At 42.9% G+C, this 23351-nt stretch overlaps 4 protein-coding genes across 5 annotated transcripts in view; 1 reads left to right on the plus strand and 3 right to left on the minus strand.

The window, feature by feature from the left end:
• Positions 1 to 1529, minus strand: part of LOC118407081 (unconventional myosin-Ie-like) — a 28303-nt gene extending 26774 nt beyond the window's left edge. Inside the window, exon 1 of the mRNA XM_035807510.1 lies at positions 1342 to 1529. Within this exon, the coding sequence (XP_035663403.1) occupies positions 1342 to 1344 (3 nt within the window). The 5' untranslated portion in view covers positions 1345 to 1529. The remainder of the gene's footprint in view (positions 1 to 1341) is intronic.
• Positions 1530 to 2502: 973 nt separating this feature from the next.
• On the minus strand, positions 2503 to 5115 carry LOC118409080. Its single transcript, XM_035809944.1, has 4 exons — positions 4964 to 5115; positions 4351 to 4541; positions 3527 to 3649; positions 2503 to 3120 (listed from the first exon to the last, which is right to left on the minus strand). The coding sequence occupies exons 1-4, from the start codon at positions 5113 to 5115 to the stop codon at positions 2558 to 2560; spliced, it is 1029 nt and encodes a 342-aa protein (XP_035665837.1). The 3' UTR covers positions 2503 to 2557.
• On the plus strand, positions 5096 to 8414 carry LOC118407110 (somatostatin receptor type 2-like). 2 transcript variants are annotated; one of them, XM_035807539.1, is made up of 3 exons: positions 5096 to 6368; positions 6876 to 7884; positions 8282 to 8414. In XM_035807539.1, exons 2-3 carry the CDS (start codon positions 6936 to 6938, stop codon positions 8356 to 8358), a joined length of 1026 nt encoding a protein of 341 aa, XP_035663432.1. In that variant the 5' UTR covers positions 5096 to 6368; positions 6876 to 6935; the 3' UTR covers positions 8359 to 8414. The 2 variants fall into 2 exon arrangements, with proteins under 2 accessions (XP_035663432.1, XP_035663425.1); XM_035807532.1 differs by having other exon boundaries at positions 5096 to 7884.
• Positions 8126 to 23316, minus strand: LOC118407099 (integrin beta-3-like). Its single transcript, XM_035807521.1, has 21 exons — positions 22882 to 23316; positions 19436 to 19523; positions 18747 to 18829; positions 17837 to 17941; positions 17501 to 17594; positions 16944 to 17075; positions 16503 to 16593; positions 15920 to 16103; positions 15258 to 15422; positions 14810 to 14935; positions 14343 to 14432; positions 13690 to 13824; positions 13339 to 13482; positions 12869 to 12942; positions 12069 to 12271; positions 11774 to 11880; positions 11283 to 11375; positions 10525 to 10654; positions 10133 to 10252; positions 9184 to 9350; positions 8126 to 8810 (listed from the first exon to the last, which is right to left on the minus strand). Exons 2-21 carry the CDS (start codon positions 19500 to 19502, stop codon positions 8670 to 8672), a joined length of 2451 nt encoding a protein of 816 aa, XP_035663414.1. The 5' UTR covers positions 19503 to 19523; positions 22882 to 23316; the 3' UTR covers positions 8126 to 8669.
• Between the last annotated feature and the right edge of the window lie 35 nt (positions 23317 to 23351).

The following is a 23351-nucleotide window of genomic DNA, read 5'->3' on the forward strand; positions in this document are numbered from 1 at the left end:
CAGGAAATTGACAGTTGGCAGTGCTGGTCTGTTCCAGTCAGTCCCACCAACCAACATGACTCAGTGCATGGTCTGACCCAAGAATTCCCTACATAGTAATTCAAGGGCTACATTAGGGTTTTGTAAGTTCTACTATCACTAGCCATTGCTCACAAGTTAACAGGTTACATCAAAGTGACTGTTAATGTGTTATGGGGGTCAAACTCTCTCGCTATTCTCACACAGAGTTTGATTAGGATCAAATTCAATTAACAATAGCTACAGTATTATTCACATCATTCCAGTCAATACATATAGGTACATATACTGTATGTCTGTACATATAGGTACATATATCATGTGTGCATATTTTGGTATGTACCCGTATATAGGTACATGTACCCTATTGCATTGGGTAATGCAAAGAGGTTAACCTCCTTGGGTAATGAGACTCTTCCATAGTTGTGCGTTGTAGTGTGGTGCAGAAGAAAGAGTATGGATACATTAACTACATCAATAAAGAATGAAGGGGCTGACCGCTAACAGGCAAATTATATTACCTCTTTCCAGGGACAGATCCAGTTTCCCCGTAGTTTCAATCAGTTATCAACAGGTAAATGCAAATTTGGCTGGCTATCAAATATCATAGACGTTGATCAAATCCTCACTCAATCAAATTTGCATGATGCCATAAAGGTCCCAAACAATATTCATAAATTCCTATATAAAGAAGAGTATGATGCACTTATGAGTTATGAGTATGAAGTACTGTCACATATATGTCTGTTGCTTGTTTAGAGGTGGGGATCACAACTATGATTCAGTGTCAACGAAACCCACACCCGAGCCTCCCTAAACAGGAATCTAACACATGGTCTCCATATCCAAGCACTGTCATTGACCATCACATGATCGCCCACTGTGTGTGTCTGAGTGTAGGCCACCTTTAGTATACGCAAACCCTATAGTAACATTCAAAACACTCCTGCCCTAGGATACTGACAAGACCTACCAGCAGTTCTGTTTGCAGTTTGAGAATAAACAGATCAGGACGAACTGTGTTATGGTCGGACCACTATAAAATATGCACTATAGTATAACGTGTAGACAAGAAACCCTGGTCTCGCGCAAGCAAGCGTAACGTTAACACTCGCGTAGAATTCACGTGGGTTTGAACGATTTTATGTAACAAGAATCATTTTCACAGTCGCCGCAAATGTTATCTGGACAAAATCTAGGTAATAAATTGAGGTGCCAACTTTTAGCGGCGAGAAAATAACGTCTTCTTGATGTACACAAAGCCACACCTTCAAACATATTTGCGCTTTAGGTCGATACTATTTAACAATAGGACACTCTTACCATTTCTGGTGATTTCTTTGGTCCACATTAATCCAAGGTTTCTTCAATCAGTGAAACTTCGTTAGCAGTTATTCTTGCTCTAGTGGCTAAAGTTGAAACCGAACACTTTGGCCAGTTTTACCGGCTTGTTGCTCCAATCGGAAACAGGAAGTGAACAACTTGCAAACCTGCACAGCGCATGTCCGTTAGGTTGGGCGGTACCATTCAGGAATGGCGGGTGGCAGTTACTATGTAAAAGCTGAGTATTGCGGTTTGCATCTTGAAGTTTTTAAGCGTCAAATTGAACATCTACTTGAGTACATGAATGAATAAGAAATAATGAATTACAGAAAACATAGAATTTTCGCTAAAAACACGTAAAGTTTTATGACTAACATTATAAAGATGAGTCCGTCCACGGCCGTCCATCTTCGGCAATCTCCGGAAGTCTTCGGGCCAATTACTCACAGCATATCGTGTTACCTGATATGGTTGTACAGGTTGGTCTGGAGGCGTGTTCCTTGGGTGAAGACGTCAGGAAAAAACAGAGAAGTCCGGATGTTGACAATGACGTTACATTTCTTGATTGCGGGAGCGGTCAGATAGAATGACACCTCTGGAACGCAACAGTCTGAAAGTTCGGCGTTGGTCCTCCAAAGTGCCACGGACTCACTGTGTCCGACCAAGTCCTTGGTCCGGCAAAAGGGGGAAGACTGGTCACATGCCACACCTACGGATACGACAGCTATTAAACGATATGCTTCAATATCCAAAAGTATGTGAATGGTGGACAGCAACTCCCAATGAGTATGGCAAGCCGGGTACCATCCAAACATACTATATAGCTATCATATTACATTTGTATACCAACATCGTGCCGTAATTTGTAAGACGCACGCATTCAATAGTAAATGTGTTCCAATTGGATGAATATTACCTGATGATAGAGCTATCGTTCATAATGCTTTTAAACATGAGAGATGAATATATCACTGATGATATCATTTAATCATAGCTTTAGTATACTTGAGGCAACAAAAAGGGCTGAAGCAAGCCATTTAGGACACAACCCTGTATTTTTTTCAGCCAACTTCTCGGCAGCTGCCTGACAGACTACTGCCTTCATTATCATGATTATGTTGATATGCACACAAACACAAGTACAGTATTTCAACTCGTTTCTCGGTCATAATGTTTTAATGATACAAATCTGGGTAGCCTGAGTGATCATATATGATCAAGGCTTCTTGCACAAGTAGTGTAGTTCACCGGGACTGTTAGGAACGTCCAGCAGCTGTATGTCGGCAAACCCTGCTTCCTGCAACATCTCCGATGCCAACTCCTGTCCCCACATGGCGCCGAGACCTTTCCCGCCGAAATACAGCGACACTGTCATGTAGTGGAGCAGACTGATGCCATAATGAATGGGACTTGCTGGGTTGCTCATGTTGTCTGCGAGTTCCGTGTGGCCCCGGATGTCCACCATGGAGAAGCGCCCTCCAGACTTGACCATGCGGAAGGTTTCCCTCAGCGCGCGCTCCGGGTCGGCCTGGTCGTGCACCCCGTCCCAGACTAGAACATAGTCGAAGGAATCTGACCAATCAGCGGGCATGTTGGCCAGGTCCTGCACCTGGAACGTGACGTTGGCCAATCCGCGCTTGTTGACTTCCTCGCTAGGCCATTGGATGGCGTCCTCACACAGGTCGGTGCCAACAAACGTGCTGTTTGGGAAGTGCTGGGCCAAGATGAGAGTTGTGATGCCCCTGCCGCACGCCGCGTCAAGAACTCGGATTCCTGATTCTGGGTGGATTGAGAACAGGATGTGTATTGGATTGAAAGACGACCTTTTTCAAAAGCCATTAGCTAGCTAATAAGATGTGACTTGTGTTCCTTCAAGTGGATTCCTGTAGCCTTAATTTTGAGAGTCTCTGCTGTTGGAGCATATACGAAAAAAAAATGCTCCAAGTAACCTTGATTCCCTACGCATTTTGGGCTGAGGAGACATCTACTCCGTACTCACGTTGAAAGGTGAGGCGGAGGCCTGGCAGTCATTGTACTGTTATTCCTATCATATTATAAATCGAGAGCAATGGCATTGTTTATATCAAATGTATACATAGAATATGTGATGTATCAAGTCAGAAATCTGCAAAATAAATTTGCAATGCGCAAACATAACCATTTTCACATTGAATCATTTCATTACCCAAGTCTTCACGCAGTCCCGGAATTTTAGGCAGAAATTTGTCCACCAGGCTTGTCCTATGCTGCCTCTCCCTCATGTCTCCCATGAACGCATGGAATTCTGGATAGGCTGAATACGGTAGACCTTTGAATGAAAGGGAGCGGGGAATTATTGCACTTCACATACTACATGTAGTAGTCGATGCTGTATGATCAAAGTTAGTGCATATCATATATGTGCATATTATATACAGCCAATGCGTTCCATTACTGAGAAGACTAAAAAGACTAAAAAAAATCTAGCTATACAAATGGGGTTTGGAACCTTTTTGGAAGCCGAAGTAATTCCGTGCTCAGAATAACTGTTCTGGTAACGTTACAGCACTGTATACACATGTCCTTTGTATTTTGTGCACGTTATATTGTCGTCACGTGATTACAGTATGTAGCCTCATTTGCGAATTTCCAGGAGTGTTGGAGATGGTGGTGTAGGGGGATGAGTCACGATTTTAAATGTGCATGTACAATGTACAATTGGACGCCAGCAGGTTCCTATGTCGTGAAGGGCGCGGACTGCGCCAATCAGCGCTAGCGCTTCCCCAACAATAATCGCCAGCGCTCGCGGGAGGCCGCGAGGGAGGCTGACCTGGATTACTGTAGCGGTGTCATAAGAATTTAAGAAAATTGGAATTCGGTCTGTCTAATTGTGTCGAAAGGTTTAGTTCAAGTTTAAGTTTAATTTCTTTCGACACTGTAGAGCTTTCATATCGTGACTAGCATGGAAAGTGAATTTGAAATAAAACGAATCTCTACATTGTGACACATTCAACAAACTGTAACACTGACCCTTGGGTCCATCTGCTGGGAAGCAATCCGCCACGTCACCTGCAACCAGAGCTAACTGGCTCATTAAGTCAGGATAGCCTAAGCGTCCTAACATGCACAGGCGGTGCTTGGGTAAGAAGTATGTCTTCTGCTCCTTATCGTACTCGACAATCTGACCGGTCACCATCACGGCCAGCCATTCGCGAACGTACCTATTTGCGAGGAAGACAAGTAATGGTAACATGTGTCTGAGTGGTCTGCATGGTCTTGTACTTATTTTCCCAATCATCCTGAGCAATTTCAAAGCTAGTGATCTGACGACATCTAGCGAAAGCTTCGATACTGCATGGACGAGAAGGTAACTAAAAGTTCCAACTTACCGCAAAGGTCAAACCTGGGTTAGTCACATATCTGGATATAGTTCATGTTCGATCCAAAGACGTGAGTAAGCTCGAGGCATTCACATATCACACGACATAGGTTGAAAGTGGTTGTTCCAGTTATGAGTTATGCCAAATTTACACATTGGGTATTCAGGATAAAATTTACCTTCCGGGTGTGTACCACCTTTATAAAAGTTACAATAAAAGCAAACCTAATCGTGCGCCTGTGCCTGTGAGACCTCACAGCTTACCTCTCCTTCATGTTCGCCATCTCTGCGATCTGTGCAGACGTTTTCGGACCTTCCATACCTGCAAGGTGTTTAAATAGACCCATGCGGGTGCCCATGGAAATCGCCAGGGTGACGAACCCGGACGAGACACTACACAGCACCAGATGCTGCATGTGTGTGGTCAACAAATCTATTAGCAAACGCTTCGGTTTAATGACGTAAGCAGACTCTAATTTTCTACGATTGAAATGGGAAACTACTTAAAATGGTTGTGACATCATGATATTACATGCGCTATATTTCCGGAATAAACACTTGAAATTTTGATTGTTAAAATCAACATAGTGCTTTCGTACTTGGCGCTTATGGAGCCACAATATATCACGTGGAAATTAGAAAATGAAATGTGTGTGCATCACTTTGTTCACATTACTAAGGCCTTCTCCCTATCAACTTTTCACGTCACGTCATCTATGTCATCTATGATCTTTATGGTTGTCTAGTGTCGGATGAACTTCAACAGTGGGTTTATGACAAGTCTAAACATATTGCATTATGCCGCTTACCAACTTCCGTCTCAAAAATAATCACTTAAAATGGTAAAGCCTTTAAGGGGACCTTTAATTTGTTCTTGACCTTAAGCGGAAAGGTCATTTTAATGACGCACGTTCACTTGGAGTGGTAGAGCCTGCTCAGTCTCTTACGCACTGGCCAGCATTGTGTGTGTAGCTAATTAACTGTCAATGACGTCATGCTAATTTTCATAGATTATTGCATTGCAATAAGGCACTACCTAATTAAAGTTAAGGTCCACATTTGACTTAAAATAGTATGTTTTAAAGCACCCATAAACTCGCCAGCCACCCCTCAATAGTACCGTTAATAGCGATTCCTCGTTTCCTGTTATCCATGCAGACACAGAAAAAAAAATAGACACAAAAATGGTCCCATCTGACAAGAAGCTGAAAATGACTCATTCCTAAAATCAAGGATTACTGTCCTATTTGTGTGAAATTAATGTCTCTGGAGACTTTCACTTCGTTTCTCATGATATTTGTCTTCGTTTTTAGATGTAGTTCAGTGACTTTTGTTCTACAAGATTTTCGCTCTACAGGTCTTTCTGTCTATACGTGTTTTTTTGTGTCATTTAAAGGAAAGTAGTAATTGAGAGCCACATGTGATATATTATTGCATCAGCAAGGTAAACAAAGAACAGGAAATAAGTCATTTTGGGTACACAAACCACCGGTTTGTTTTTGACCGCTATAATTGGCGATCAGTGGTTAAGTGCTGCTGCTAATACAGAAGCTCTGACGCACTCGCCGCCTGCATGTTTGCAGTAGATATCATATATAAGTGAGGAAATTGCAGGGAAGTTGTGCTAAACGGGTGGCAGAGGAGGCGAGAGAGCCATCAGAAAAACAAGGTAGGCGGCGGTGAGTTTGAAGCAAGAGAACTGTAGAAGGTTTGTGGACAGCTAGCGTAACGTGAAGTTTGGTTAAAATGGGTTATATTATTTATGCTTCGGTGATTATGATTTATTCCTAAAATCAAAGATTACTGTCGTTTTTGTGTGAAAGTAATGTTTCTGGAGACTTTCACTTGGTTTCTTATAATTGTCTTCCGTTTTAAATGTAGTTCAGTGTCCGTAATTTGTTGCCTGTGCGAAATGAAGAAAAGCACAAGTTTAATCACTTAAGTCAGATCAACGACGACAAAAAAGACTCTCAAGTGGATACAAAGCGTTCTAACCCTCAAATGCATATTTATCGTAAACCTCACAGATCACTTTCTCACGCACACAGCCGTGCATGATGATTATATTGGGTAAAGACCTGTGTTATGATTTTTAGTTATCTATACCATGTTTTTTATATGCACGTATATGTGCACTTGAAATTCTTTTCAACTATCTTTTTCTTCTTGATTTTAGTTCGAGAATCAAAGACGACTTGCTCGACTCCCACAACGATACTCGCACTTAAGTATCAGAATGGGGAACGATAGCTACAGTAACAACACAAGCTCATTCCAGGAGGACCCTTTCTTCACCTTTAGCACCGTCTTCAAAATCATCCTCTGCGTCATCGGGTTGCTAGGTAACGGGCTCGTCATGTACGTCATCATGAGGTACCCCAAACTGCATAACGCCCCCAATCTGTACATCCTGAACCTGTCCCTCGCACAGTTTCTGTACTATGTCCGGGAAGTCATACAGGTTGCGTTCATGGTGATCGGACCCTGGACCTTCGGTGTGGCGATGTGCAAAGTTTACCGCTTTGTGTGGGCGGTCAGCATTTTAGCGGGATCTGCGTTTCTTGCCATCCTAAGCGTCGAACGCCACCAGGCCGTGGTCAATCCTGTCCGGAGTTGGCTTGACCACATGGCCCAAGAACGGAGGGTAGCGTTTCGGAACGCATGCATCGTCTGGGGCATCGTCGCGTTCCTGTGCGTTCCTCATCTCGTCTTTGCAAGTGTGACTAACGTTGGTGCCATGATAGATTGTTACTATGTCGCCGTCGGGTCAATGGACGCTCACACTTTCAACACGATCCGCATCTTCTATTCCGTAGGACTGGGCTTCGTTGTCCCGCTCATAATCATGGTCCCGCACTACGTTCTCCTCATTGTAAAGCTGCGAGAGGTTCGGGCAGGAAACCGAGACGGGGGTAGTAACGCCTTGGGCCGCGTCTCCAGACTGGTCGTCGTCCTGGTTACAGTTTTCGTCGTCTTCAACCTGCCGGGTCACGTGGTGAATATTCTCACCAGTGTTTTCGGCAGCGTTAACTTAAGTACGTCGACCCAGTGGTTCACTTACGCCTTGCAAGACGTTTCGCCTTGTCTGAATCCCGTCCTCTGTGCCGTCGTGCCCGAGAACTTCCGTTCCGCGGTCTTCAAGACGCTGTGCACCTGGCCCTTTCGTCCGAAGAACCATCCACGCTGTAAGTAATCTTATTAAGCATACCATATTTGTCCGTAAAGGGAATATCTATATAAAAAAAACTTATCAGCTTTTGTTACAAAACTCGTGCTTCGAAATGGATTCTAGAAGTTAGGCGTTTCCCTGAAAGTCCCTCCGAGTGAAAAACTTCCACCAACGTAGATCAACTGTTAACCATTTGTTTGGTCAAGAAAGAAAAAAAGTGCACTAAAATAAAAGCAAAGAAGTATGCTTAGACTCTATATCACAAATCAGTAAAAGTCAAAATACAAAACGAGTTACATAGCATCGATATCGGGATTCAGAACGTTACTTGCATGTCCCTTTCCTCGGGCTGCTATACTGACATCCTATAGTAGTACTCCTATACTTAAAATTTATATGGTTGTCCTTCACAGCAAGCGTCGCCGTAACAACACCCGTGGACTGTGAGCCGAGAGCGCCCCCTTCCGTCTCTCATGAAACTACTTTGTGATTATGTCACCGACAAAACTACGCAGAGTAAAATCTGGTACAGGATTACCAATATAACAAGTGATAAATTATGTCGCTGTGGTCTGTGAACGTTTTTAAACTCCAAGAAGAGCTGGCTATACTTCACGCAATTTGATATGATGAGGCATTGAGAGAGAAGCTACATGTATTAATAATTGTTATCAAAGTCACTATTTCGTTAAGTCACATCGATTGTTTCTAAAGAATGTCTCGTATTTACATGAAATGTGAGCGGAATATTAATTTCGCCGACATTTTTGGCAGTCTGCGGCAAACACTCGGCACTTTCCGTCAGGCACTCGGTTGTTCGGATGTCAGCTCCATGACGTCACCCAGGTCGTCGTCGTCGTACAACTTTGCTGAGCTCTTTCTCCCTCGGAACGTTGGATTGCTGAACCTGGTTGTGTTTGACTTGTACAGAGGGTTCTCTGACTGCAAAGTTGTGAAGTAAATAATGTTAAAAGAATGATTTTGACTTTTAGAAATAAAGTTTAAGCTGCACACCAAAGTATTTGTTAATAATTCATTATATTGCCACAACGACATCGTTGGGCGATAGAGCTTTCCATTAAATGCATGCTCCAGCTGTTCATTTGGACGGGACTACGGGGAACAAGATCTTACTACAAAAAGAACATCTGTATCTGTCGCTGTATATCATCAACTTTGGCAACAAATTCCTGTAATACATTACTCCGCAAATGCATAGAGCAGGACAATTGCTCAGATTCCTTCTTGGGAAAGTATTTGCCATGGAATAACATTTTGGCATTAAAGTGTGTAAATCGATCAATGTTCAACTCACGGAAGTGAATTTAGCCGCCTGACGTTCCCGTTCAAACCGCCGATACTCCACCCTGTCATACAGGTAAATGAGAATGCGCCACAGGACCAGGAGCGCTAGACCAATCAGAACGATGCCCCCGATCACGCCAAGGACGATGGGAAGAACAGGCACCGGGCCTGGACATTCTGGTACCACCATGTTGGAAGAAAAAAATAGATTCGTCCTATGTAAAGAATATTTATTGAATGATACATGACGTTATGTACCGTTTTCTGACTAAAGTATCCGTTTGTCTCCGTGTAATACACAACTTTACAGGTTCGTTTTATTTCTTGATTTTCATATCAGTATCACAAAAAACAAACACCGAGTCGCTTCGATGTATGTATGTATGCTCATGTTTTTTTGTTCAAACGTTGTTTATAAAGAAGTTTATTTGCAAGTTCGTGCCCGAGGGCTAATTGCAAGTACATGGTATAAACATAGCACATATACAAGTAAGAATGGACAGTTATGAACAATATTCTACTCTAATACTAGTGTTCGCTATTTCTAAACAGGTTGTGTTTGACTTCTTTTTTGGAAGCAGAGGGAGACGAAAAGCCCCACTTTTTCTAAAATTTGTGGGTTCTGAGACTTTAAGAGAAAAGTGGCTTTTTGTTCGTCTGTCAATGTGGAGAAGTTGGAAAATAAGTCTTTGTGGCTTCTCTAAATAGGATGATTCTTTCTGTTTGGTTGAATGGACATTTGGAAATAAAATGTGTTTCGTCTCCCATTGCTTTAGATGTTGAAATATTATAATCACATTAAAAATACAATGACGAAGCTATACATGTTGAAACAAACTTCTTCATCACCATCTTTATTTCATTTCATTTGCATTCTGGTCTGGTTTGCATAACGAAAATGATAATGAGAGTCATCCACTGTTGATATAATGTTCGAAATATGAGATCTTTGAGATTACCTTTAGTTTTCTTGACAGTGACCTCTAGCTCGTTGTTATGACTTTTGCCATAGGTGAAAGTGACGATGCAATCATCGTCGTCATGGAAACGGCATGTCTCTGCACTGTCCAGGATATCGTCTGCAGAGATGTGGTAATATATATGTATTAGCGGGACGTCTAAAACAGACAGGCACAAGTTGCCTGTCTGTTTTAGACGGCTTCTTAAAATTGAAACAATAACGGGCCATGGGAGTTCAATCATTGTGGCACCACAAGATGTACGTGGTGTCACATTCAAGAAGCGCGCACATTCTTAAACTTGTTCCCATCACAATAGCATGTGTTCGAAAAAACGTAGACAGGAAAATGTGTTGCGTTTAGCTCGAAGCTTGTGTTTTTGTGCTCCGTACCCGGTAAAGACTGGACTATTGTGACGTTGAGTGGACATCGTTCTGAACACTGTTCAGACGTCAGCTGGCCGGTCTGGAACGCCAGACACTGGACACATGCCTGGTTCGCTACACAGTGTCCCGGACAGGTCTGAAAATAACAGAATTACACGAGAAATTCGTAATGATAGACCAATCATGAAAAAAAGATGATCTACACACATGGTCAAAAGACATAAAACAGAATTACTTATCTTTTAAATCTAATATGAGTAGCAAGTCATATGTCAAGTTGCCGCATTTTAAACAGCCATGTGCTCTTGCTTCCTTTCGGACTGTAAACTCTTTAACGTTACTCATCATACTCAGAACTGACGGAGTCAGCCTACATAAAGGACTGAGGTGTCCTGAGTGGTCAACGTTTTATGCATTTGCCTCTGTAATCTACGTCGCTGGCATGGGTAATCATACTTCCACTATATTCCTTATTGCTTATCTGTGTAAGAGTTACGACCACGGACGTCTTCTCTACGTACGGTACATCACTTCCATAGTCAAACCTGACTAGCAAACCATTGAAGCTGGCAACTACCTCATACATAAGTCACGTTAAGACAGCCACGTCCAATTTTACATAAGACCAACTGCATAAGACCCTCTTGTCCGGAACAACGACCATTTCCCCAGTCTCTTGACCAATATTGACTGTACATAAAAGAGACTAAGAAGAATAGCACACTGATCACATACCAGGCTGAAACATTGCCACGCTAACTCACCGGGCAGCTGTCGCACCGCTCCCCGCCGTACGGACTATCTGGGTTACACACGCACTTTCCACACTCACACCTCCCCTGGTCGTTACATATTCTCTGGAAAAGGTGCAATGCAAGTCTTATTGCTGTAAGTGTGATGGAGTTCAGCATGAGCAAAGTTATATGATGTATTGTGCTTATCGCCTTTAGTCCCCTGGCTGATGGAATAAAAAAAATGTTACACGCTGCCAAGTCACAGGTCAGGTTTTGTAGACAGTTCTGGATGCAACAAGGGTATTAAATGAATGAGTGAGACAAAGACAAATACATGCATTGTCTTCTATTTGTCAGAACTGCTTTAATAGACAGTCATCAACAGTTTGAGCATTGGTACAATGTGAGGATTGAAAGTTTTGCTACCGAACATTGCGGAGGCCTAAGATTGAGTCGTCACAAATAAGGTTGAACGTGTGGTTTGACAATGAGAGTGTCGTGACTGTCGACTTTTGACCTACCCCGTCCACCATGCACGTGTCGGTGCGGGAGGAGCACTGGCACGCGTTGCCTTGCCAACCTGACACGCAGGCGCACTGGCCGCACTTGCACACGCCACGACTCGGTCCTGAAGAGGGGAGAGAAAACTTCTTCAACTGAAGACAGACTTCGAAAGAATAACCAGCTATTCATTTGGCTAAAAACAATATCAAATAAAGGATGGGCAGTGATTGAAGTCAAACGTCTGACTGAAAAAGAGAACATTCATTATGTAAAATTCATTATGAGACAAATAGTGTCATCAGAAGACCTCACCTCCGCAGAGTTGTCCACTGGACCTGTCACATGAGAAGTTGTCGCAACCACAGAACGGTCCTGAGTACCTGTCCCCGCATTCACACCGTCCGCACACGCAGACTCCCCGCCCGGAACACTCCCCGTCCGCGCCCGGGGCCACGCACTGCGCCCCGGAGGCACTCGTCTCGTCCTCGGCACTGCACTCACACTGCTGCCCGTACCTACACAATCACATTATAAATTTACTATTTACATAATGACACACGGATATTCTCTCAACTGTGCTTGTGTAGACGGGGGAGCCACAGGCTTCAAGTCAACTTTGACCCGTAAAGGCTGGTGGCAGCATTTTGCACATTTCAATGAGAACAAGCCAGGATCAATTTTAATGTTGAAAGTAAATATTATTGCCATGATTACTGAATGGATTTATTATTACACGTGATTATCTCACCAGTCTGTGTATTTCTTTAAAGGCTGTGTTTATCTGTCTATTTGACCTCCCTGATTTTTTTAAACTTGAAAGACACATGTGAAAATACAAATAAAGGAACGAGGACGAAGTGACGTCGGACTCAAGTTGCACTCAACTTATTTTAGCGCCGCCACTTGTACAAGAATTGAAAATGATAAATTACAAAGGACTATGATAAATAAATAATTAGATACATGTATGTATATACAATGAATGTGAGTCGACCCCCCTACAGGTAGGAAAGAGAAAACAAAGAATGATACCTGAACTGAAAATGATTTGTTGATATAATGTAAACATGTGTGGCCGCTATAATTTTACAATTGACATTAAATCACCTCACCTGTTTGACTCGCACATGCAGACTCCACATTCAAGCGTGCCATTTCCCGAAGAGCAGTGCGGACTGGCAGGTTGCTGAGGGATACAGAGGAGCATTGTGAGGAAAAAAAACGCCACGCGTTCACGTTGAAGCTCTTTTGCTTCTATTCATGCTGTCACTGTGATAACGTGCAGATGCTGTGCAGACGTCCGAAATAGATAATAGAAAGTACCGACCTTCGGCATAACACACCAGCTTTGTACACAGTAACATTACCAAAATGCTGTACCGGTAAACAGGAAGACAATCAAAAGAAAATATTACCTGTTAACATGTTGCATAATGAAGTTGTCCCCAACTTGTTATGTTTGTTATTTCGTGGAGGAGGGATGTGGACATGATACGGGTCCCGATGAGATATACCGCCTTGCGTAGTATTCCTTAACTACTTTGTTGCATTACCTACTGTGCTACATTACTCTATTACTTACTGAGGAATCCTCGCAGCCACAACTGCACAGGAAGTCCACATTCACAGTCAACTCGCCCCCGAAGCCGACTGGAACGAGGCTGAACTGAGCCGCTTGGCCGTCCTTTGGGCACCCGGTAGCAGTCAGGGTCACCTCAAACTCCACCTAGCGACGTGTGTAAAATGTTGAACTCGTGGCACCGGATGGAAAATTCTAAGATATCTTTAAGGGAAACAACAATTCCAAAGTGCAGTGGACGAGGTTATTTCAAGAACTTGTCTTTTCGCCAAACGAACGACGGGGTCAAGGATAATGCAAGAGAAAAGGGACAGCTTATGCAGTAACACTAATATTACAAGGAATTGCACCTACCGTGTCGCCAACGGTGAGATTGGAGCACCGAGTGCCCCCTGGCGTGACCTGCCCGTCCCTGCAGGTAGACGTGAACTGGAGCTGAAGTTCAGCAGGTGGGCTGGCGACCTGCAGCTTCACTTGGGACCGCAGTTGCTGCAATGTCATATTTCATTTCGTGAAAATTTGAAAATACGATCAATGATATTCCGTATTGAAACTAATATTTCTGATACATGTGTATATACAGCGCTATCAACAGCCTTTGAAATACTATAACGTGCCCTCTGGTGAAACGACGTCGACATGTACAGCAAGATAATGTTTCCTATGATCTGTGTTTAGACACAACGTTGGGAAAAACTGTGGCATCTGTGGCAACACGTCTTGATAGAAAGTAACAAGGAATGTATGTATTGTACTTTGCTGTAAGCGACTATAACTGAGTAAGTCAGTATAGCCGATACACCTACCGTGGACTATGGTGACTGATACGCATACATTGCCTACCCTGTGTATGCAGGCATATGCAGCTACAGACTACAGATACAGCTATCTCGTATATGACTTACCCCTAACTTGTATATAATCCATGCAGATACGACTACCTCTCGTATGTGTATGTGTCATACGGATACAGCTACCTTGTACATGACTGACATGAATATGCCTACCCTGTACGCCTCTTCTACGAGTTCTACAATGTTAGACGAGTCGCTCTCTAGTGTCGCCATGGTGGAACCCGGTAGTAATTGGGAAAGACGCTAGGGGAACAGGGAAGAGAAATAAGTGATTCTTTCAACCTTTGGAAAGCACAGAAGTAAATATAACGTCCATGAATATTTCATGGTGGTAACTAGAAAACAACAAAGGGTCGATGAGACATGATTTGACGTAGACATCAAATGGCTCCATGGCACAATGTACGCCAGAATTTGTATCGTTAGCTGTAGTATAAACGTGATAAATTTCCTTCCCATAACGACATACCTACAAAAACAAATGATCAAATCAGAGAGAACAAAATACGCATGTTACCCATTGGATAGATTTTGTTAACGTTCATAAGTTTCAGATAGCTGGCTTCCGTAAACGACTGATGAAATTCTCAAGTTCCACAGAATGAGAACAACTACCTCACCTGGTACGTCGGCAGGACGTGCGGTTTGTACCTGACCGCGGGCCGTCTGTCTTCCGCTATGGCAAAGATAGGCTGGATGTTCTTCTGCCTCAAGATGTTCGCCAGTTGTCCAATAGATGGGTAGTCCTAAGGGAAAACACAGGTGGCATTAATTACTTTTTAATGTTGTTGCATTTCTAATGAATTTTTGTACTGACAGCGTGATTTCTTATAACGAGTCCAGCCTTAATGGTTAGCTTTGGTCCGCTCCCGAAGGTCGCTACCCTGCCAACCCTGCTGCAGGACTGGTGTGTCCATGGGGAAATTATTTAACGGACCAACAGAATGTGGTTACATTGGCCATGTGGTCCTTATGTTGGGGCGGTAACTACTAGAGTATTGGCTTTTTGCATAATGCTTGACATCTGATCTTAGTCACTCAGTAACTCAAATTCACTTAAACTCTGACCTGGTTGTTAGACTCCAGGTACTCTCCAGTGCCCGGATGCAGATGACACTGCCCGTCGTTCGGAGGTAAGATGGCCGCCAGCTTTCCATCTCCCGCCATTTTTGACAGGGCGTCTGTGGGATAAACTACAAGCCTGGTGGCTCCTTCCCGCCATCCTATTTGGTCCTACGGTTGCAAAAAAAGTGTATGTGTGTCGGGGGGAGGGGGCGCTTTTAAATAGTACATGTAGTTAAAACGGTACTCTAATTGGTTAGAACTCAGCATCGTTATGGGGAAGAGCATGGTACTCTAACACACTACACCATCATCCGTGGAGTAACTGCAGTGGTTACACAACCATGAGGGTCTGAAGGTCTATAGGAACGGAGATGGGTACCACCCTATGCACCGAAAGGTGTGATAATGGTTTCATTACAGTTCCATTCAACCCGACGGAGGATTGAAGTATCTCAGCACTGAATTAACTACATACCGATGGCGGACCTCTAGTCTTTTCGATAAAAGTAGCGTTTTTTTAAAACGACTGGTTTCGCTTTTATAGCGGCCAGACGGCTGAGTCCGTACAGTTTAATTTCTTTAAAGATACAACATTCACAGCAAACATCAAGTTACACGTGGCATTGTCAGTCCCTACACGTGGTGCAAGAACCTGAACTACTCACATCACAGGCGGCCACCTGCATGAGCGCGTCGAACCCTCCCTCGGGGAAGTCCCTGTTGACGGCGACCTCCTCTCGCTCCAGCGTGTCCGTGAAGGCAGAGATGTTAGTCGTCAGTGGGAGGGCGTTTCTGTAGCTGAACACTCGGGCACAGGGTGAGTTGTACTGCGCACACACTGTGTCGATTCTGCAATGATTGTGTTATCAAAGTCTAAAGTTTCAAATTAACAAAAGTTTGAAACAAATCGTTAAAATCTTTTTTTAAAGAAAATTTTCTTTAATGTTGTAGCCTGGATAACAGACCCCAGGCTAGAGAACCTGTGGCCCGTTTAGCCACATGCTCCGCTACAAAAGTTGGCACCCTGCTCTTAATGACTATTCCGCTCTGGTGTAACGTAGGGTGGCTCTGGTAAAACATTCTTAGGGAAGGATGTAGGCCCTAGAGCCGAGGAGCTGGGCAGTGTGGGCCCTCACTGGGAAACAGTCTGGCATCCAAGCTATTCATCTCGTGGACATTTGAGTTTGATACACGTTTTATCTTGGCTAGAAATAAATGCAAGACCAAACATTGACTTGTACAACTTACGTATAAGGGTTGACGTAAGGCAGCGCCGTCTTGTCTACGTAGAATCCCAGACCTAACCGAAAGTTGCTGGTGATGCGCTGCATGGTACTGGCTTCAAAGCCAAGAAATGATTGAAAAAAAAAACAACTTTTAAGGTTATGCACAAGGGAATGAGAGATAACTTTTACATGGTGTTGTCTGTTGCCTGTTAGCTACACATTCACTCGAATCACTCTCGTGTTTTGTAAGGCCACCATAACGATATGAACTCAAAATAATTCCGCTACATTTTGGTTGGCTATCCCTACAGTGTTCTCCCCCCCCCCCTCTTCAGTCTGGGGTGAATCTTGGTAGGTTCATATCATTATCCGACTTTCGTGAGGGTTAATTATGGTGATACGACTATTCTTTTTGGTTATCGTCGTGCTGCTATATAAAATGTGTGCTTTCGTGAGAACCCACCCAGTCGGCTCCCGAGAGTTCTGAGCGTGGTCAAGTCGTCGAACATACTGCTGGACAGGTCCATCAGGTAGTACATGTCCACTGGGTAGTCCTGCACCTGCCGCACCTGCAATCTCAGCTGTGCGCTCTCACCTGAGGAGATAAAACACCTGTTACACCATCACGGTTTGGAGTATTTTTCAGTGAGGCTACTATAGGCCATACATAGACAATGATCTCAGACAGCCTTTACTGTCACAAGATAGCTACATCTGTACGGTAAATCCACGGCTGTCCCATCAAGATTGTCTTAAATCTGCCGAGATAAACATACAGTATGACGAACGTGACTAGGGTATAATTCCTCACACCCTCCTTCAAACCCTTTGGAAGCAAAACTCCTACCGGCAAATTATTAGCCAGCGTAGTCAGCCGGGTAGCGACTAGGTTCTATGGACGATTGCCGTTTGGACATGCACAGACTGAAGAATCGCCCTCTCCGCCAGTTATATTTGGGGGACTGGAGAAAATCAGTCATAGGACAAACGTCTGACGCTTCCATCTCATACTAGAGTTACCTGGTCTCAGCTCCAGGTGTGCCCTTTGGGGCGACACTTGTACAATGTCGTCTGCTGGTATTCCTCTTAAGCCTGCTTCTGTTAAGGGCAGGTTCTAAACAATTAAATGAAAGGAAAAGAAATGTAAATATTTGATGTAAGAAATGCACTTAAGTCTCGGCCAATACTGTTAGTCTTCTTTTGTGTTAATCGAGATTTGCGTGGTTGTTTAGAGAAGAATATGAAAATCTTTCACCATGACAGAGTCTGTGTTTTATAAAGAAGGTATTTCAGGCGTAAAGTTGATTCATGAGCTTCTTTACACAGATCTTAAGTTTCCAGACAGTAGCTCCTTACCTGTGTTAAGACAGTTCCGTTTCCCTGTGGGTTCATGATGCGGGCCTGATCACAGCCACCAGCTTGTAGGTTCACCATGGTGTTACAGCGCGTCCCGGAGTAATCCTGAAACGGCATGCTGCTTGGTCACCCCTTTACCTGTCTTATTGTATGGCTACATTTACAAACCGGGGCCCATGGGACAATTTGCAGGAACGAAAAATAAATGGGTATATATATCAAGAAATATAAACAAGTTATGCTCACGACTTTGTGTGTGTTTTGTTGACTTTATATCATACTATACTTTTCGTTCCCGCAAACTGCCTGGCCGGCGAATTTGGATATGTGGCCCCAGCTTTAGCCATTATGACTTGTCGTCAAACAACTTCAGAACTTTTTATTACTATTAAAATTATATATTTTTTTTATCTCATTTACCACTCCTGGGTAGTATAAAAGGGGCAACTTGACACTTCTTACTCAGCAGTGTAATTCGTCTTCCCTCCCATTGTGCCTGGTGGCACTTGAAGTCAGCATATCTACTACATTTAAAAGCATTTATCAATGCCTAATAAATCTTCATATTCTTGACTTGTACGCTTTTTCTGTGCAACTTAAACATGCATTACAATGATTACTATAACGATCTTAATAAAAAGCTAAGTGTTCCACTTCATTGGCATCGAAAGGAAAGTGGAACACTAAGCTTTCTAAGATCATCATATTAAACATGGCAATACATGTTTAATTTTAAGTTGCATAGCAAAAGCGTACAAGTCAAGAATATGAATCCAAAAGCAGTCATCATCTTTGTCATTCATCTTCCGTCAAATATGTGAAAGTAAACATTTCTGACGACCTATGATGAAGTAGTCCCCTTTTCAAATATGTACAATCTACTACAATGTGAACTATACAATGTACTTACAACTTCTATGCACCACCCACACTGCGGACCTCTCAGCAAGCACTCTGCACAGCTAGCAGGCGGGTCGAACCAACAGTCGCGGTCTGCAGGGTGGGGAAACAATAGTTTGCTGTTTTGTCGTAGATAAGTCATTAAATTAGTAGATGACTGAAAAAAATTCATAAATCACAACCAGAAAGGCACAAAATCCTACGTTTCGGTGACCATCTGTAATAATGACTGTTTATAATTTAGCTGTCGTTACTGAACCGGTTGTGAAGAAGCCCTGATGCCGATGGGCTAGGTACAACCTGCTGTCATCAACCGCAAACATGCAACAGACGATTATCATCGCTAGGACTGATGAGCAAGCTTGACTAGTGTGAACGTTCGTCAGAGCTTATAGTAAGTTGACCTTTAATATTTGGAAAATGAAAAAAAAAACATAGAAAACTACTGTTAAAATTTTATTGATCAGTTGCTTTCTTACTGAAAGCAGATATTTTACCCGCATAATGTGAGCGGGGCATTTGTCAACGTGATACGCTGTCAATCAATATTTTGCTAGGAAAGCATCATCCATGCATAAACAGACAGTGTCGGTGACGTGGTTAATTGGTCCTTTAAACTCCAGAGCATTAAACAAACATCCCAATGGCAAAATCCGGCACATTGCTACATTCGATATCATGTAAACGAATGACTAGTACCTGCTTGTGACGCAGCTGGAAGAATCCAGACTGCCAGGAGAGCTAGGTTGAGAACGAGTCGATCCATGCTACGGAAGGTGTCCTGTACCTAGATAGTGGAAAAGGAGGACGAAACGTATTTCAAAATAATATGTAAGATTTTAAACTTATTTGGTAGAAATCTTAAATTCTATTCTTAAAAGAATGGAATCGTTTTCTTGCAGCCTGCTCCAGAAGCGGGCGATCCTCACGGTGAACACTCTTGTATGAATACTTTGCTCAACTTTTGAAATCTGCTGAACTTTCGTAATGTTGTAAAAATGCCTTTAATTTTAAAGACAAATTACGTCACTTCCTTGTAGAGTGATTGATTATCAAGCTGGATCGAGCAACCACTGGAGAAATGGACTCGACCGGAGGAAACTTTTTGCTGAGGACAGATGGTTGCTCAGGACATGGTGTGGTTAACTAACGTTATGTAAACAGGACTGTTTACGTGGCTTGTGCCTGGAGGTGGTTGCCTGTGCCAGGTGATCCTAGGTAGCTGTCCAACGAGGTTTAACTGTAAATTGTATTTATCGGGTCATCGGGAAAGCTATCCAACATTATCTCCAAACAGGTGTTGGGTGGAAAATTGCAACGCTAGTTGCAATGGGCAGCCAGAAAACGTTACGATTTCCCATCCCGATGTCCGCCTGGAGATTCCGGTCCGACCGCTTTCTTTCACGACCCAAAGCCTCTCAGGTATTCAAGTTTTACGGTATTCATAATATTTTACGGAATGCACACACATTTTACTGAATTCATACGATCTACGATGTACTACGACTAATACTAGTAAGTCGGGATCGTATATGTATTCTGTAAATCTATGAATTTCGCCGTAAAACTACATGAATACATTAGGCACCCCTGAGGATGGGAATCGGATTACACCAGAAGGCAGGAAAGGGTTTGGTGAGCTTAAGAGGTCACACTTCCGGGGACCGTGGATTTGTAGCTTCTATTGTGTGAGGAAACATGACTCATCGGAGCTGTTTATAGAGAAACAGTGAAGCCAATGCCCGTAGTTGAAAGAAGGGAGTGGGCATGCTGCTGTTTAATCATACCTATACATGCACGGGTTTGGTGAGCATAAACCGGCCAAAACAATACACATATACATATATAGTATGTTATGCGCAATATTCTAGATGCCTATTTAGCACAGTACTAAACATTTAGAGCATGCCTGGAAATTCTATTTTGTATATTGTATAAAGTTTGACCCTGCATTACATTGTCTTGTGTAGAGTAGAACTTCATCGGAGCAACAAAGCCATGCATAAAACTAGAAAGGCCGACATTTGCTTGGGTGCAAATACAGCATATTTCAGCCATACCCATTCCCACGCAACATTGGACTGTTCCAAGTCACCCCTGCGCAAAAATGCAATATTTTAACTGTAAGTTATCCCCAAAAGAGAACTAATATTGTGAATTGATTTCAGGTCAAAACAGAGCTTGCCCAATATGAACCGGACCCATATGGAAGAATATATCTTCCACAGGAGCGCCTATACATAACTGATTGGCTTTTAGAATTGCGGCAGCTCCTATTTTTCCGAGAGTGAAAACAAACCGCATCTTCCATTCAGAAGATTTTCATCATGAAATTACATGACGCCATTCAACAATTTCCACTTCGATAACTAGGTCTAAGTACCGTCATAATCTCCTTGTGATGTGGGTACATTTATTATTGCATTGAACTTTTTAATCTAGTAGGGCATACGTTTTAATAATTGTCAAGCAGGTGCAGGTGTTGTGTATTAGGAGTGTGTTGTTGTTGTTTTTTTCAAGCTAAAAACTTCAATCTTCTTCTTGTTTTGTATGAGCCATTACATAAACGGAGACGTCTCGAATTTTTGCAAGAATTTTACCACCCTGTCGCTTCATTTCTTTTCTGAAAAATCCCAGGACCAACAAGTTAACTTGATTTGGCTTTATCTATATATTTCATTTTCCTTCGAATTCTTTGTTAAGTATATGTCCTGCATACCACTGTTAAATTGTTTTACTTTGTATGCGATCAGCCATCGGACGTAATGTTGTCTGAGTGTTGTAATTTCCTGCTCGTAGCGTGCGAGACCTGGAGGATAGGAGTTTCTACCTTGTTCGGGGGTTTCTTTTTGGAGGTCAGTACGGTGATACTCTGGTACTAAGAGTGTTTTATTGGGCTCAAACTCTGGCAGTTTAAAGTTACTTACACTTTGAATGTACAAAGTTTACGTCAAAAAAGAACAACAACAACACCAACGTTAGAAGTACCTACATTTGTTTGGGAAAAAATACATGCATTCTCGCCACTGTCAAACTTACGTATCAAAACTAAACGCAAACTGTCCAATTTTCCCGCGTTTTCTGCCAAGTAACATTTTCTCGATTGTCTCAACTAACCCCCAAAGTCAAATCTGCCAAAAATGATTGATAGTGCCATGCGGAATGTTGGTAATTCATCGACACAGACTTGTATTCTGACGTTCAATGCACGCGTACCGTCCGCTACCGCTCAAATGACCCTGTCTGAACTCCAAATCCTCGCAAACTACAATTTCAAACCGGGCACAGGGTAACATATGGCCACTGTAAGGCTGTAATATGCATCTGTTTGTGTATATACGGGATTGCAAGGCCCCGCTTATGAATATTAACTAGCATTCGCCTTTCTCGTCGCTGATTGGCTGGCGTCCATAAAGTAATTAACTCTTGCTCTCCCCAGACCGCTGGCACCTGGCACCTGTGGGCTCTGGGGTCACGGGAGTTCACGGGAGAAGGCCGGAAGAAAACCAATTACCCCTCAGAAAAGTGCAGAAATTAATAATTTGAAATTGGTTCATGCCAAAAATTTTACTTGGATCATTTTACCAACTATCTAATGCCTATCTACACCAAATTTAAGGTCATTCCATTGTAATTCAATGGTACAGGGGGCCAAAATATACCGCTGTGGTCAAAAAGTGACCTTTAAGCTTCAATAAAATCATTTTAGAGGCAGATATGAAAAAAATGAGAAAAAAGCACTTCGGTATTGACCCACTTTACTCTTGTGCCAAATTTCAGGTCATTCGGTCCCGGAACGACGGAGATGATTCGATTTGACGATTTGACAGGAGAAAGAAAGAAAGAAAGAAACATTACGAATACAATATATTTCACCATACCATATATGGTATGGCTGAAATATAATAACCATAAAGCCAGGGGAAATTTTAAAAGTGGAAACATTTCGTTTCCCAACCCATCGTCTATAACATGACAGGACGCCTATCGATGATGGTGCCTTATCAACTTATCCAACATGATAGTCTGGTAAAATCCGTTTCACTGGTAATGACACACACACCACAGAACTTGAAGGAGAACTTAAAAATGACTCACATTCGCTACTTTCTCCGCTATCCTAACGGTTTGAAAAATAAACTCACCTGATGGAAATTTCACCGCTCTAGTCGCGAATCCAGACCACTGCAGCATCAGAATTCAGAGGACTAACTAGTCGCGAATCGGTGCTGAAGATTTTCCACGTTTCACCTTTGAAACGTTGCCAAGTACTAATCACCTAACTGCGAGAGCGTCAGGGAAAACGTCGTCACACACACACGAGTTGGCATCGAAGGGCAGCCGCTCAGGACCCTTGTGGTTCAGTTCACTCCACCTGTAGTACGTTCCTGAGAATTATGATAAATATGACAGCACGGTAGTGCCGCTGACGGCCGATGTAGTTACCTTTACGTAACGTAACGTTTGTGGGATCTGAGCATCAGTAACTCCCACAGGTGTAGTCGAACCGGCCTCTGGGAATGTCTTAGGAAGTTCACATATGACCTAATTGTTTAAAGAACAGATTCCTGTTCCTGCTCAATGTCATTGTAAACCAGCTGCTTTCCAGCTAACA

Source organism: Branchiostoma floridae, chromosome 2 (assembly GCF_000003815.2).
Source record: "Branchiostoma floridae strain S238N-H82 chromosome 2, Bfl_VNyyK, whole genome shotgun sequence".
Taxonomy (NCBI): domain Eukaryota; kingdom Metazoa; phylum Chordata; class Leptocardii; order Amphioxiformes; family Branchiostomatidae; genus Branchiostoma; species Branchiostoma floridae.

Excerpts from the sequence above, each read along its gene's own strand:
- LOC118409080 (XM_035809944.1), bottom strand. The coding sequence starts at position 5,115 with ATGCAGCATCTGGTGCTGTGTAGTGTCTCGTCCGGGTTCGTCACCCTG. Across the intron at positions 3,650-4,350 it reads CCCAGCAGATGGACCCAAGG|GTCTACCGTATTCAGCCTAT; the intron begins GTCAGTGTTACA and ends TTTCATTCAAAG. Across the intron at positions 3,121-3,526 it reads GGGACTGCGTGAAGACTTGG|AATCAGGAATCCGAGTTCTT; the intron begins GTAATGAAATGA and ends CAATCCACCCAG.
- LOC118407110 (XM_035807532.1), top strand. The coding sequence starts at position 6,936 with ATGGGGAACGATAGCTACAGTAACAACACAAGCTCATTCCAGGAGGAC. Across the intron at positions 7,885-8,281 it reads TCCGAAGAACCATCCACGCT|CAAGCGTCGCCGTAACAACA; the intron begins GTAAGTAATCTT and ends TGTCCTTCACAG.
- LOC118407099 (XM_035807521.1), bottom strand. The coding sequence starts at position 19,502 with ATGGATCGACTCGTTCTCAACCTAGCTCTCCTGGCAGTCTGGATTCTT. Across the intron at positions 17,595-17,836 it reads ACGGAACTGTCTTAACACAG|AACCTGCCCTTAACAGAAGC; the intron begins GTAAGGAGCTAC and ends TTAATTGTTTAG. Across the intron at positions 16,594-16,943 it reads AACTCTCGGGAGCCGACTGG|CCAGTACCATGCAGCGCATC; the intron begins GTGGGTTCTCAC and ends TTGGCTTTGAAG.